This window comes from Aotus nancymaae, unplaced genomic scaffold, assembly GCF_030222135.1.
Source record: "Aotus nancymaae isolate 86718 unplaced genomic scaffold, 86718_ANA_hifiasm-v0.15.2.pri h1tg000003l, whole genome shotgun sequence".
Taxonomy (NCBI): domain Eukaryota; kingdom Metazoa; phylum Chordata; class Mammalia; order Primates; family Aotidae; genus Aotus; species Aotus nancymaae.
The window spans coordinates 3,812,598-3,827,294 of NW_026988414.1; the positions used below are offsets into that span (position 1 = coordinate 3,812,598).

At 53.4% G+C, this 14,697-nt stretch overlaps 1 protein-coding gene across 3 annotated transcripts in view; it reads right to left on the reverse strand.

The window, feature by feature from the left end:
• Positions 1–14,697, reverse strand: part of DNM1 (dynamin 1) — a 52,260-nt gene that overhangs the window by 20,837 nt on the left and 16,726 nt on the right. For 2 of the 3 annotated variants that reach the window (XM_021674055.2, XM_064377568.1), the window contains exons 5-11: positions 13,558–13,656; positions 13,303–13,463; positions 11,112–11,254; positions 10,848–10,983; positions 10,587–10,654; positions 9,051–9,189; positions 11–97 (exon numbers count right to left, since the gene is read on the reverse strand). In XM_021674055.2, coding sequence (XP_021529730.1) covers positions 11–97; positions 9,051–9,189; positions 10,587–10,654; positions 10,848–10,983; positions 11,112–11,254; positions 13,303–13,463; positions 13,558–13,656 — 833 coding nt within the window. Of the gene's footprint in view, positions 1–10; positions 98–7,308; positions 7,448–9,050; positions 9,190–10,586; positions 10,655–10,847; positions 10,984–11,111; positions 11,255–13,302; positions 13,464–13,557; positions 13,657–14,697 lie in introns of all 3 variants that reach the window. The other variant, XM_021674056.2, reaches the window with a different exon arrangement.

Consider the following 14,697-nt stretch of genomic DNA (forward strand, 5'->3'; position numbering starts at 1 on the left):
CGGGGCTCACCTGCTCCTTGGTGCGGCCCTCACGCTCCCGGATGTGGGTGGTCACGATGCGCTCCATCTCCTCCCGAAGCCGTGGGTACTGCTGGAGCTGGGGAAGGGCGGGAGGGCAGAAAGCCACGTACACAGAGGGCATGGGCAGGGAGCACCCACACCCCATGAGTCCAGGGATCCGCGGCGCAGGGTGGGAGGCACACACAGAACGCCCACGACGCGGGGAAGAGAGACTGGGGATCCCAGGACGCTGATGGCACCAAGTCACGACCACCTCTTTCCCCCAAGTGCGAGTTCCAATTGGCGATTCAAGGGTCTTCCTGGTTCCAGGACCTCTTCACTGACCTACCTGGGCTACTTCAGGGGACAGGGGCGGTTCCCATGGGAGAAAGGCCGTGGGAAACAGCCTGCCCCGCAGACTGGTTAGGTCGCGGCCTCTGGGGACCGTGAGCTCCCAAGGTGTTCCCTCATCCTCAGGGCTACCCTGTGCCTTCCTAAAGGCGTGGAGGGACAGCCAGATGGGGAATCGGGCAGAGGACAGCCTCCGGATTCCTATCCAGGAGGAATCGGGGGAGGACAGGGCCCAAGGTGCCAGCTGGCCTCCTGAGTCAGGCTGGGGACAGGCAATGCTCCTTGTCAGAGCCAGGGAAGGGGTTCAGGGGAAAACCAGCAGTCACACCAGAGGACATGCGGGAACCACAGGCAAAGCATGCGAGGCCTGGGGGACATGCGAGGCGGGGGCTAGCAGCATGAGCAGTACCCCGCGGGGCCTGGCTGGGCCCTGGCCCTCTTGGTGGAATCCACCCAGCTCTGTCTCCCTTGCATGCCCCTGCCTGGCATCACCATCCCCAGCCACATCTGCGCGGCTCTGGCCAGCCACACTGTCTCGACCCCTCTCCCTAAGGGTAGGAGCCCAGCAGCACTCCTTTCCCCCCTGGTTCTTATTAAGGGAGGCTGGAGGGGAAGTTGCTCCAAGCCTGTCCCCCGCTGCCTGTGAATCATGCCCTCAGCTCATTTGGGCTCTGGACACAGTCCAGGTGATTCACTGGACTACGAGGTTCTGTTGCACTTCCGCTCCTCCAGAAAGCCTGCCCCAACTGCCCGAGAGCTGAATTAGGGGCCTCTCTAGTCCCACTCCTCCTCCTCCAATCAACTGGATTGCAACTGCCGCCAAGGCAGGACTGGGGGAGGGCCAGGCCCATGGACAGTGCTGGAAGAGGGCATGTTGGAGAATGAGGGAATGAATGAAGGATGGATGCCAGGGTGAGTGGCACAGGGTCCTCTGCCCTCTGAACCATGATCAGCTCTGCCAGGGGAGGAGACTCAACGTGCCTCTGACGGTGGGAGCCTACCCCCGGGGGCTCCGGTCCTGTGGGCCCACCCTCCCCACTCAGTGGCCACCTGGGGCCCAGGCAGCGTGAGGAGACAAAGCTGGGAGTGCTCCTCATCCTCCTTCCTGTGGCTGGGTGAGGCCTTCAGGTGGGTCCCTCAATGAAGGAAGAGGCCTAGGGATTGGTGTGCCCGAGTCACAGGTGGTGATCCTAGGGCAGGATGGAGGCCAAGGAGGTTTGAGGAGGGGGCATCGGGAGAGGCAGGAGGATGGGGAGAAAGCGGTGCCTTAGATATCGACCCAAGATGCCGACACAAGGGATGCCCACATCCTACCCATCATCCCGTGGCTGTGCCAAGGGTGTGGCTAATGTGGCCAAGCTCAGGAGACTTGAGGGAGAAGCAGCCTGAGACCAGGGGCTTAAAAACAGTGGCTAGAGGGGCCCTGTGGACCCCACTGCTCCTGATGCTCAAGGAAGGGTTCCCACTCTTTGCAGTCTCCAAGTCTGGGCAGAGATTTGGGACTGGGTCACTGCCACCCGGCCTCTTCTGAGGTGGTCCCAAGTGCTCCCTCCCAGGGCAGAGTTTGGAGGATCGGGGAGAAGGAGGGAGGAGGAAGGAGAAGTTTGCCAAAGAGCATGACCAATTCTCCCACTAACCGCCTGGATGTCACATTTCTCAAGTTTTCCACGTGTCACCCATGGCAGGGCAGCCTCCACCCCTTTGAGAAGTTCTGTTCCTTTGAGCATCTTTTTCCATTCTGGCTGCCTCTGAGCATTTCCAGGACATTTTGCCAGCTTTTCAAAAGGAACGTTCCCCTCTCAGTCCTTGGCTGAGGGGGCAGTCAGCCTGGAGCCCAATGGGTTAGCGGTCAGGGACACAGCCCCTGGAGCCATTTGGCCCTGGGTTCAAAGCCAGCCACTGTCTGCTGACTCTCCTTAGAAAAGTGACCAGACTGGTCTGAGCCTCAGTTTCTCCATGTGGAAAAATGGGGTAGTAATGGCCCCTTTCCTCCTAGGATTGTTGAGAGGACTGAGCAACACACCCTGTGCCCAACATTAAACTCTAGATTTCACTCAGAGATGACAACTCTAATCCCAGCAGCTCTAGGAGTAATGAGAGTTCACTTATTAACACTTATTAAACCTCTGGCAGAGGTGGCTTGCCAAACTTAGAAAACTTGAGGGGAGGAAAAATATATATACAAAGATGGGTGACTTTTGCCTATAAAGAAAATAATTATGATCCACAAAACAAATCAAAAGGCAAAAGTATCATTTTCCTCCTTTTAGGCCAAAGCTTTCCTTTTCAAATATTTGTTGATCATTTTTTTCTGCTCCCAAAAATGACAGACGGCAGGGTGCAGTGGCTCACGCCTGTAATTACAGCACTTTGGGAGGCCAAGGAGGGTGGATCACTTGAGGTCAGGAGATCTAGACCAGCCTGGCTAACATGGTGAAATCCCATCTCTACTAAAAATACAAAAATTAGCCAGGCATAATGGCACATGCCTTTAATCCCAGCTACTCAGGAGGCTGAGGCACGAGAATTGCTTGAACCCAGGAGGCAGAGGTTGCAGTTAGCTGAGATTGTGCCACTGCACACCAGCCTAGGTGACAGAGCAAGACACTGTTTCAAAAAGAAAAAGGAAAAGAAAAAAAAATCACACAGACTCACTGTAAAATATTAGAGCATGACTAAAATTTGTGAAGTGGGCTGGGCACAGCAGTTCACATGTGTAATCCCAGGACTTTGGGAGGCCAAGGTGGGTGGTTGACCTGAGGTCAGGAGTTTGAGACCAGCCTGGCCAACATGATGAGACTCTGTCTCTACTAAAAATACAAAAAATTAGCTGGGTGTGGTGGTGGGCACCTGTAACCCCAGCTACTTGGGAGGCTGAGGCAGGAGAATTGCTTGAACCTGGGTGGCAGAGGTTGCAGTGAGCTGAGACCGCGCCATTGCATTCCAGCCTAGGCAACAAGAGCAAAATTCTGTCTCAAAGTAATAATAATAATAATAACAGTAATAAGGCTGGGCGTGGTGGCTCACGCCTATAATCCCAGCACTTGAGGAGGCCGAGGTGGGTGGATCACAAGGTCAGGAGATCAAGACTATCCTGGTCAACATGGTGAAACCCTGTCTCTACTGAAAATACAAAAATTAGCTGGGCATGGTGGCACATGCCTGTAGTCCCAGCTATTCGGGAGGTTGAGGCGGAAGAATTGCTTGAACCCAGCAGGCGGAGGGTGCGGTGAGCCGAGATTGCGCCATTGCACTCCAGCCTGGGCAACAAGAGCGAAACTCTGTCTCAAAAAAAAAAAAAAAGAAAAGAAGAAAAAAAAAAACAGTAATAATAAATAGGGCCGGGCATGGTGGCTCATGCCTGTAGTCCCAGCACTTTGGGAGGCCAAGGTAGGCAGATCATGGTCAAGAGATCGAGACCATCCTGGCCAACATGGTAAAACCCCATCTGTACTAAAAATAGAAAAAAATTAGTTGGGCATAGTGGCCCCCACCTGTAGTCCCAGCTACTCGGGAGGGTGAGGCAGGAGAATCACTTGAACCCGGGAGGCAGAGGTTGCAGTGAGCTGAGATCGCACCACTGCACTCCAGCCTACACAAGAGAGCAAGATTCCATCTCAAAAATGAAATAAAATAAATAAATAAATAAATAAATAAAATTTGTGAAGTGAAAGATTCCTATGGTGAATAGGCCTTTGGGATTTTATCCTTCACTTACATTATTTTTTCTCCAAAATACCATATTCTTTTCTGAAACCCGCTTTGTTTTTCTTCCCCTACAGTACACCATGGAGGGACAAGTAAATCCCATATTTTTTTGAGATGGAGTCTCACTCTGTCACCCAGGCTGGCGCGAGCTTAGCTCACTACAACCTCTGCCTTCTGGATTTAAGTGATTCTCCTGCCTCAGCCTCCTGAGTAGCTGGGATTACAGGCACGCACCACAACGCCTGGCTAATTTTTGTACTTTTAGTAGAGATGGGGTTTCACCATGTTAGCCAGGCTGGTCTCAAACTCCTGACCTCAGGTGATCCACCCACCTCGGCCTCCCAAGGTGCTGGGATTATGGGCATGAGCCACCACACCTGGCCAACCTTGTTTTTTTGTTTTAAGACAGGCTTTTGTTCTGTCTTCCGGGCTGCAGTGCAGAGGTGTGATCACAGTCACAGCTCACTGCAGCCTCGACCTCCCAGGCTCAAGCAATCCTCCCACCTCAGCCACCTGAGTAGCTGGGACTTCAGGTGTGTGCCACCAGGCCCAGCTAAGTTTTTGTAGCGACAGGGTCTTACAATGTTGCCCAGGCTGGTCTCTAACTTTTTTATTTTAGAGACAAGAATAAAATAACCCAGGAGTGCAGTGGTGCAACTGAACTCCTGGGTTCAAGCCATCCTCTTGCCTCTGTCTCCCAAGTAGCAAGGACTGCAGGTGCACACTGCCACGCTTGGCTAATTTGAAAAAAAAATTTGTAGAGATGGGGTTTTGCTGTGTTGCCCAGGCTGGTCTCAAACTTCTGGCCTCAAGCAATCCTTCTGCTTCAGCTTCCCAAAGTGCTGGGATTATAGGTGTGAGCTGTGGCACCCAGCCTATAAAAACATTCTTAATGGGTGCATAATATTCTATTGAATAGATTTATCACAGTTTACTCAACCATTTTCCTATTGGTGAACATTTAGATAGTCTCTAGTTTTTCAATATTCTAAATAACCTGACAATGAATATCTCTGTGGATAGAGTTTTGCTTTTCTTTCTCTAGTATTGTTTCCTTAGGATAGATTCCTAGAAGGTTGATTACTAGACATAAACATTTAAAAACCATGAAACACTTTGACTGTCATTCCAAAAGGGAAGCAATAATTATGGTAAAATTTGGAGACAACCCAAAAGTCCATCAAGAAGGGACTGATGCCAGGCGGTGGCTCATGCCTATAACCCCAGCACTTTGGGAGGCTGAAGCAGAAGGACTGCTTGAGGCCTGGAGTTCAAGAACAGCCTGGGCAACGTAGTAAGATCCTGTCTTAACAAAAAAATTATTAGGCTGGTAGGGGTGGCTCTTGCCTGTAATCCCAGCACTTTGGGAGGCCAAGCTGGGGTAGATCACTTGAGGTCAGGAGTTCAAGACCAGCGTCGCCAACATGGTGAAACCCTGTCTCTACTAAAAATACAAAAATTAGCTGGGTGTGGTGGTGCACGCCTGTAATCCCAGCTACTCAGGAGGCTGAGGCAGGAGAATTGCTTGAACCTGGGAGGCGGAGGTTGCAGTGAGCTAAGATTGCGCCACTGCACTCCAGTCTGGGCGACAGAATGAGACTCCATCACACACACACACAAAAATTAGCTGAGCATGGTGGCATGCGCCTGTAATCCTAGCTATTTGGGAGGCTGAGGCAGAAGAACTGCTTGAACCCAGGAGGCAGAGGATGCAGTGAGCTGAGATGGCACCACTGCACTCCAGCCTGGGCAACAAGAGTGAAACTCTGTCTCAAAAACACCCAAAAAAAGAAAAAAATTAGCTGGGTGTGGTGGTACTTGGGAGGCTGAGTGGGGAGGATCGCTTGATTTGGCTTGAGCCCAGTTTGAGGCTGCAGCGAGCTATAATGGTGCCACTGCACTCCACACTGGGTAACAGAGCAAAACTGTCTCTAAAAAAGAAAGAAAGAAACAATGGGGTAAGTACTACAAATACATCTATAAAGATGTTCAAGGTAGCAGTTTGTGAAGGCAAAAAAAGAAGCAAAATGTTGAAACTTAAATGTCCGTCAAGAGGACATTGAACATATAAATCATGCCACATTTCTGCAGTGGACTACAGCTCAGCAGTTAAAGGGCATAAGACCGGCCGGGCGCGGTGGCTCACGCCTGTAATCCCAGCTCTTTGGGAGGCCGAGGCAGGCGGATCACGAGGTCCAGAGTTCAAGAGCAGTCTGGCCAACGTGGCAAAACCCCATCTCTACTAAAAATACAAAAATTAGCTGGGCGTGGTGGTGCATGCTTGTAATCCCAGCCACGTGGGAGGCTGAGGCAGGAGAATCGCTTGAACCCAAGACGTGGAGGTTGCAGTGAGTCAAGATGGCACCACTGCATTCCAGTGTGGGCCAGAGAGCAAGATTCCATCAAAAAAAAAAAAAAAAAGGACTGGAGATGATTGATGCTTACTTGAAACTCGATACTAAGGCAGACGTGCCTCCACCCAGCAGCATAGGGAAGTCCTGCAGACACAGGTGAGGCTGGGCTACCCCCGGCACCTCTGATTCAGCCTGTGGCAGAAGCTCCTGCAGGCAATTCTCTTGTACTCCTCTGGAAGGAACTGTTTTAGACAACCTGGCTAAAGATCCTCAAAATGCCCAAAAGCAGACAAATAGGAAAAAGGCATCTAAAAAGTTACAGACAACTCAAAAGAGGCCGCCCCTGTCTATCACGCGTGGGTTATTGTACAGTGAGTAATCCAATATGCTTTCGGGCAAATTGGTTTTGAGGAACTAGGACAGCTCCCCCTGCCCAGGAGGCCCTGACCTCAGACCCCTCCCTCTGACCTTCCTAAATCTGCATCACAATCTGCTTCTCCCTTCTGAGACTCTGTTCTGCCATCTGCAAAATGGGAAGAACAACACTACCCACTTCTTAGGGTGGTTGAGAGGACTGAGTCAGATAGTAAGGGCAAGCACTTAGCCCATGCTTGGCACATAGTAGGTGCTCAGCAAACAGCTGCCATCTCCTTAACATCATCTTCATCACTGGCATTCTCACTGATGCAAAGGTGCCACCAAGGATGCTTGGGTTGGAGTAGTCTTCTGGCAGGGATGGGGGCAAGTACTCAGGGTTAGAAACTGGTGGGAAACACTAGGGCTGGGTCCCTGTGGGTAGCCGTGAGGCCTGCTCAGCAGATCTTTCTGCCCACAGGAGGCCATGACCACAAGGAATGGACGGCCAGGTCCAGCCCCACCCAGGCGGCCGTCATACCTTTTCGCTACACTTTCTGATGGTGGCTGTGAGCTCACTGACTACCATATCCACACACTTGATACTGGGCTCTTTGAGCTTCTGCACCTGCTTTTTCACTGTGGCTTCAAAAGCGAGGTCAGGTGTGAAGAGGCCCGTCCTGCACCCGGGGAGGAGGTGGGGACAGGAGGAGGAGCAGCCGCGGGTGGGGAGGAGAAGTGGGTGAAAGCCAAGCAGGGACAGGAATCCAGGGGTGGAGAGGATGGCATGGGCACGGGGAAGAGAGAGAGACACCGACACAGATAAAGAGAGAGAGAGAACAGAAGACAATGTGAGCGCGGGACCGGCCCTCCCTCACCACCCGGGTCGGCACCTCCCAGGTGCTGCCAAGCATCCCCTGGGCTCCGTGGGTATGGCCAGGGGTAAGAGGGACCAAGCCCCTGCTCCGTACAAGACCCCTACCGAGTTCAGATCCTCGCCCGAGATGCTCCCCTGCTCCTCAGCCTCACTGAGGCTGCCTGCTGCTCTCCCAGTGCCATGTTTGTCCACAGCCTTGGGTTCTCCTAAGGAGCTGACCCAGGCCAGGACAAGGCCAGGACCTCACCCACCAATCCTGTTCAATTCTAGGCTTCCCAGCGCCCCGGAATTTGCTTCACCCTGACTCCAAAGCTCCATTCCCTATCTTTAGGGTTGCCACATCCAGTTGCCCAGGCCATGCACTGCACAACTCCAGGGGGCTCCACTCCCATAAACCACGGTGCAGAGGCTGCCTCCTGGGGTTGCAGCACAGCACCCTGACCTCCATCCTCCAGCTCCCTGCTCTAGTCCTGCCCCTCCCTTTCTCTTCAAGGGGCATTCCTCGCCTCTCCTCCACAGGGGTTTGGTGGAACCAAAAGACAGAAAGAGAGGAGGAAAGACAGAAAGAGTGGAGGTGGAGATAGAGAGGGGCTGGGGCAGCAGTGGGGAGAGGAAAGGAAGGGAGGCTGGAAGGTGGAATCAAGGAGCACTGGACTTGGAGTCCAGAGCCGTGGCTTCAAGTACTAGCTTTGCCATCTCCTGGTGACTGTGACCTCGGGCAAACTTGATCTCCTAGAGCTTCAGTGTTCGTGCTGTGAAATGGGCCCTGTCCTCCCTGCCCTGCCTCCCTGCATGGTTTTGTGAGGCCCAGATGATGGGGCAGATGGGAGAAGGGCTTTGTCCCTGGACGGCCAGATGTGGATGGAAGGGAGGGAGAGGCCCTGCGTGAGGGTCCTGAGTGAGGGTGAGGTGAGGATGGGGAGCATGAAGGACAGTGGGGAGCCAGGGTTCCTGCTAGTCCCGGGTCCTCAGCACCCCTCTGGCCACCCAGACCCACCAAGCAGTGCCTGAGAAGGCCCTGCACTTCATCTGTCTCCATGGCCACGGTTTCTCCAGATCCCTACCTGGAGCTCCCAAAGATGACACCTCTGAGGGCAGGGAGGGGGCTCAGGGTCCCCTCAAGCCCTATTCTCTGAGCTGGGGGAGCTCCTGGTGGGCTCTTGGGGTAAACAGCCAGCCATCATCCCCATCTCACCCATGTCCAATCCCTGGGTCCCCAGGCCTGGGAGCCAGGGATGGGTGAGGCCCCCTCAGAGGCACATTCTCTCCTGGTTATTGGTGGCCTGCCTCCCCGCTGAGGTCTGTACATGCTACCGAGGAGGCAGGTGGGGATGTGGGGAAGGAGCGCCTGGCAGCGGTGCAGGGCAGGGCAGAGGCGGTGGGGGCTGGCCCGGCCGCCAGGTTACCTTCTTGGTGCACTGTCTAACGGTGCTGATTAGCTCCGAGATAACCATGTCCACACACTTGAGACACGGTTCTCGGATCTTCTTCACCTGCTTTTTCACAATGGTCTCAAAGGCCATGTCTGGGGTAAACAGCCCCGTTCTGAACGCCCGGAGCGGGAGAAGGGCACAGTGTCACAGGCCAGTGCCGGCCAGGAGGGCCAGGCCAAGGCCCCTCCCCAAACCCATGAACTCTGCCCGAGGGGCCCTTGACTACTCCTCTCTGGGCCTCAGTGTCCCCAGCTATAAAACGGGAGGGAGGGGTTCTAATGAAGGGCTTTTAATTGAGGCTTTTTGGGGCAAGACAAGGTGAGGGAGAGGATTGCGTATCTGATACACCAGAAGTCCTGCTTCCTCGTAAGGGTTTGTGCATACGGAAGGTTCTATGGCCAGAGATGATTTGAAAGTTGCCAAAATGGGGTCTCCATAAGAGCCTTTCCAGGAATAAAGTGTTTTGTTTTGTTTTTGAGACCGAGTTTGTTCTTGTCACCCAGGCTGGAGTGCAATGGTGCAATCTCAGCTGGCCGCAACCTCTGCCGCCTGGGTTCAAGCGATTTTCCTACCTCAGCCTCCCAAGTAGCTGGGATTACAGGCATGCACCACCACACCCGGCTAATTTTGTATTTTTAGTAGAGATGGGGTTTCTCCATGTTGGTCAGGCTAGTCTCCAACTCCGGACCTCAGGTAATCTGCCTGCCTCGGCCTCCCAAGGTGCTGGGATTTTAAGTGTGAGCCAACACGCCCGGCCAAGTGTTTTGTTTTAAGACTAGGGGAGCGATCTCTTTTCTGTGAATCGGTCAGTGCAGTTATCAGGAAGTAAATTCCAAGCCAACCCTTGGAAATGAGCCTGCATGACAGCAGGGGGCACTGGGTCTTGTTCACTGCCTGGCATGTGGTAGGTACTTTAAATTTTCCTGACCAGTGGATTTGCTGGATGAACACCGTGTAGGTCTGGGTCCCTGAAGGGGATCTAAGCTTTTAAGGAACAGAGTCCACCTCCCAATCCTGTTTCCTACTCCACGGGTTGCCCAGAAGGAGGGCGGTTGGGTGGAATAGGGCCGACTCTGGGCTAATGTGAATACAGGAGGGGCTGGAGGGTTTTAAAGTCCCAGGTCATCATAAAATGACAGAGCCTCATACCTTGATGCTCCACCGCAGGGCCTACCTCGTGGTTTGGGCATCTTTGCCCGGTCACCCGGGTAGCACTAAGGGAACTATCTCACCCTGGGGATGGGCCCAGCCGCAGAGGGTGTTTCCCTGGCCACCTGTGCCCTGGGCTGTGCCCGATTGGCCCAGCAAGTGGCAGTAGGCGGGGTGACCCCAGTCTACCTCCCCAAGCTGCAGCCTGTCAGGCAGGGAGCCAGAAAGTGGGGGTCGAGAGGACTGGGGACCAGAGCTCTCGGTCCTTCCTGAGGGAGGCCCACTTCATCACTCCCTCCGCCTCTGTCCCAGTTCCCCTGCTTCTGGGATTCAGCCCCCCTCCCAGGCCCCAATACGTGCCTAATGCCATGGATATTCTTGATGGCATAGCTGATCTCCTTTCGGAGTTCCTTCTCATCGAACTCCATCTGTGTAGAAAAGCAGAGAAAAGGCTGGTCGGGGCCTGTCCTGCTACCTGAGAGGTCAAGCCAGAGCCCACCCCACACCCAGGGCTGGGTATCAAGGCCCCTGGAGTAGGGGTCAGCAAAAGCACACGAAGTGAGAGTCCTGAGTGAGGGTGGGGGGAGTCCTGAGCCACGTCCTCAGGGCTGCCTGACCTACCTTGACCAGCTCAAAGGGGAAGCGCTCGTGGAAGATTCGGTTAATGCGGGCTCCCCCCGACAGTTCATAGGTGTCGATCTGATCTCCTGAGCCCTCAATGCGCTTCTCAAAGTCTACGGCGAACTGCTGGACCATCCTGAGGGGAAAGTGGTGTGGCCTCAGGGGGTGGGAGCAGCCCAGCGAAGGGAACCCCCGGGAGAGCCCCGTGCTGAGAGGCTGGGGGCGGGGATTCAGTGATGGGAGCAGGAGCTGGGGGAGCCTCACTGCAGCAGGGCCTTGGTCTTGCGTGCCGGGTCATCAGGGCGGAAGTTCTTGTACTCCTCCACCTCCTTCTCGATGGACAGCAGCTGGCTCTGCAGCTTGTTCCGCAGCCCCGGCAGTGTGTCCCGGATGTGGTTCGTCAGTTGCTGGGGGTGGGGGTGAGGAAAAGGTTAAGGACAGATGGTCATAGGGCCAGGCAGGAACTTGGATGCCAGGGGACTGTGTGAACCTGGTGAAGTGGAGAGCTATGGAGGGCAGCCCTGCCACTGCTACCCGGGCCACTGGCAGGAAAGTCGGTTCATAGAAGGAGCTTGCAGAGGTGTGTTAGTTGAATTAATGAGTGCATAATTTTCAAGAAAACCAGAAATCTGGATTTGTATTTGAAATTTCCTGATTTTTGACCAATTTAATATTTTTATTTTTGTTTCTTTTTTCTTTTTTTTTGAGACAGAGTTTCACTCTTGTCAACCAGGCTGCAGTGCAATGGTGCGATCTTGGCTTATTGCAACCTGTAACCTCGGCCTCCTGGTTCAAGTGATTCTCCTGCCTCAGCCTCCCAAGTAGCTGGGACTACAGGCGTGCGCCACCATACCCAGCTAATTTTTTATATTTTTAATAGAGACAAGGTTTTGCCATGTTGGCCAGGATGGTCTCGAACTTTTGGCCTCAAGTGATCCACCTGCCTCGGCTTCCCAAAGTGGTGGGATTAGAGGCACGAGCCACCGGACCCAGCCTAATTTAATATTTTTAGATGTGCACCTAGGGCAGGGGTAGCCAGAGGACTGCCCCCTGCACCCTCTGTTTAAAGCCTCCTTTAAGGTCACTCTCAAGCTCTGGCACTCATTCTCACTAGGTGCGCCCACACTGTATCTCCCTGAGCCATCATGACTCTGTGAAACAAGTCTGATCACCCATTGTTTCCATTTTACACACACAGAAATAGAGGCTCAGAGGCTGTGCCTGGTGGCTCACACCTGTAATCCCAGCACTTTGGGAGGCCAAGGTGGGTGGATCACCTGAGGTCAGGAGTTCGAGATCAGCCTGGCCAACATGGTGAAACCCTGTCTCTACTAAGAATACAAAAATTAGCAGGGCGTGGTGGTGTGTGCCTATAATCCCAGCTACTTGGGAGGCTGAGGCAGAAGATTCACTTGAACCCAGGAGGCAGAGGTTGCAGTGAGCCGAGATGGTGCCATTGCACTCCAGCCTGGGTGACAAGAGTGAAACTCCTCAAAAAAAAAAAAAAAAAAAGAAGAGGAGCCAGGCATGGTGGCTCATGCCTGTAATCCCAGCACTTTGGGAGGCCGAGGCAGGTGGATCACCAGGTCAGGAGTTTGAGACCAGCCTGGCCAACATAGTGAAACCCCGTCTCTACTAAAAATACAAAAAAATTAGCCAGGCATGGTGGCGCATGCCTGTAGTCCCAGCTACTTGGGAGGTTGGGGCAGAAGGATCACTTGAACTCAGGAGGTGGAGGTTGCAGTGAGCCAAGATGGGGCCATTGCACTACATCCTGGGCAACAGAGGGAGACTCCATCTAAAAAAGAAAGAAAGAAAGAAGGAAAGAGAAAGAAGGAAGGAGGGAGGGAGGGAGGAAGGAAGGAAGGAAAGAAAAGAAAGAAAAAGAAAGAAAGGAAGGAAGGAAGGAAGGAAAGGAAGAGAGGCTCAGAGAACCGGAGAGTGTCTCAGAGGCGGAGTGACAAAGCTGGGATTGGAACACAGGTCTTGCCTACACAGACAGACAGACAGACAGACACATGTGTACATGTACACAAATATGTACACACACACACGCACACATGCTTCAGTTGTGGAAGCCCCATTCTCCATTCCAGATGGAGAAATATCCTGGGGAAGCCCCTGGGATTCCCTGTCAAGGTCTTCAGTCAGGTATAATTGAATCCTGGTCCCCAAACCCAGGCTCTTCCCCATGACACCTCCACATTGGTCTTGGTCTTCTCTGTGTTGGGGACTTGCAGGACTTTCCTGGCAGGTCCCAGACAGAGAAACGTCAGCAAAGCTTTCCTGCTACCTGGTTGTGGGGCTGTGGGCAAGTTGCTTCTCTTTTCTCAGTCTCAGTGTGTTTATCTGCACCCCGGGGAGGCTAACCTCTGCTGGTCGCTGTCAGAACACACTTCAGTTACTCTGTTCTCATGCTTGTTTCCCCAGATCCCATCCTGGCTTGGTCGTCTACCTGATTGAGGACCTTCTGCAGGTAGGGCGTGCCCATACGGTCAGCCAAGTGGCGGTAAGATGGATGAGAGAGGAAGAACTTTCGTTCAGCAGCTAAGGCGGCCGTGATGTCCTTCTTGCCATCAATGTCCTTCTGGCTCCGGTTCACCACCCCAATGTAGCCTGTGAACAGCATCAAGGTCAGGGCAACCAGTCTCAAGGGGAGGAGAGGGACGGGGAAGGGCTGGGGAGTGGGTCAGGGGTGTGGCCTGTTTACCTCTGCGCAGGGGGAGCAGCTTGTTCTCCAGCACATCACGGGCATCTGTGCCCTCGTCCATCAGGTCCAGCTTGGTGATGACCCCAATGGTGCGCTGGCCTGGGGGTACCAGCAGGAGGGCCGTCTATAGCTGCACTGGCTCTCACACAGGATTCCAGGCACTCCCACTCCCGACTCCCTGCTCTCCTCGGCCCCCTGCCCACTCACTGCCTCCTCTCTTCCCTCCTTATTCATTTTCCACAGGGTAGCCAAAAAGATTTTTATTTATTCCTTTTTTTTTTTTAAAAGACAGAATCTTGCTCTGTTGCCCAGGCTGGAGTGCAGTGGCGCGATCTCAGCTCCCTGCAACCTCTGCCTCCCCTCCTGGGTTCAAGTGATTCTCCTGCCTCAGCCTCCTGAGTAGCTGGGATTACAGGTGCCCTTGACCACGCCTGGCTATTTTTTTGTTTTTTTGGTAGAGACAGGGTTTCACCGTGTTAGCCAGGATGGTCTCGATCTCCTGACCTTGTGATCTGCCTGCCTCAGCCTCCCAAAGTGCTGGGATTACAGGCATGAACCACCTCACCCAGCCCTCATTCTTTTTTTTTTTTATTTGTTAGAGATGGGGTCTCACTTTGTTGCCAGGCTGGTTTCCAACTCCTGGCTTCAAGCGATCCTCCCATGTTGGCCTCCCAAAGTGCTGGGATTACAGGTGTGAGCCACTGCATCTGGCCTTTTTTTCTTTTTTTTTGAGACAGAGTCTCACTCTTGCCCATGCTGGACTGCAGTGGTGCAATTAACGCTCACTGCAGCCTTGACCTCCTTGGCTCAAGTGATTCTCCCGCCTCAGCCTCCCGAGTAGCTGGGACCACAAGCATGCACCATGACGCCCGGCTAATTTTTTATTTTTATTTTTGTAGAAATGGGGGACTCACTATGTTGCCCAGGCTTGTCTCGAACTCCTGAGCTCAAGCGATCCTCCCATGTTGGCCTCCCAAAGTGCTGGGATTACAGGTATGAGCCACCATGCCCGACCCCCAAAATGATTTTTAAAGGTACAAATCTGATCCCACCACCATTCTTAGACCCTTCAGAGACTCCCCCTTACACTAAGAATAGACAGGCCCCCAAGCGTGGGGCTTTGTGCATTGGCCACCGGGT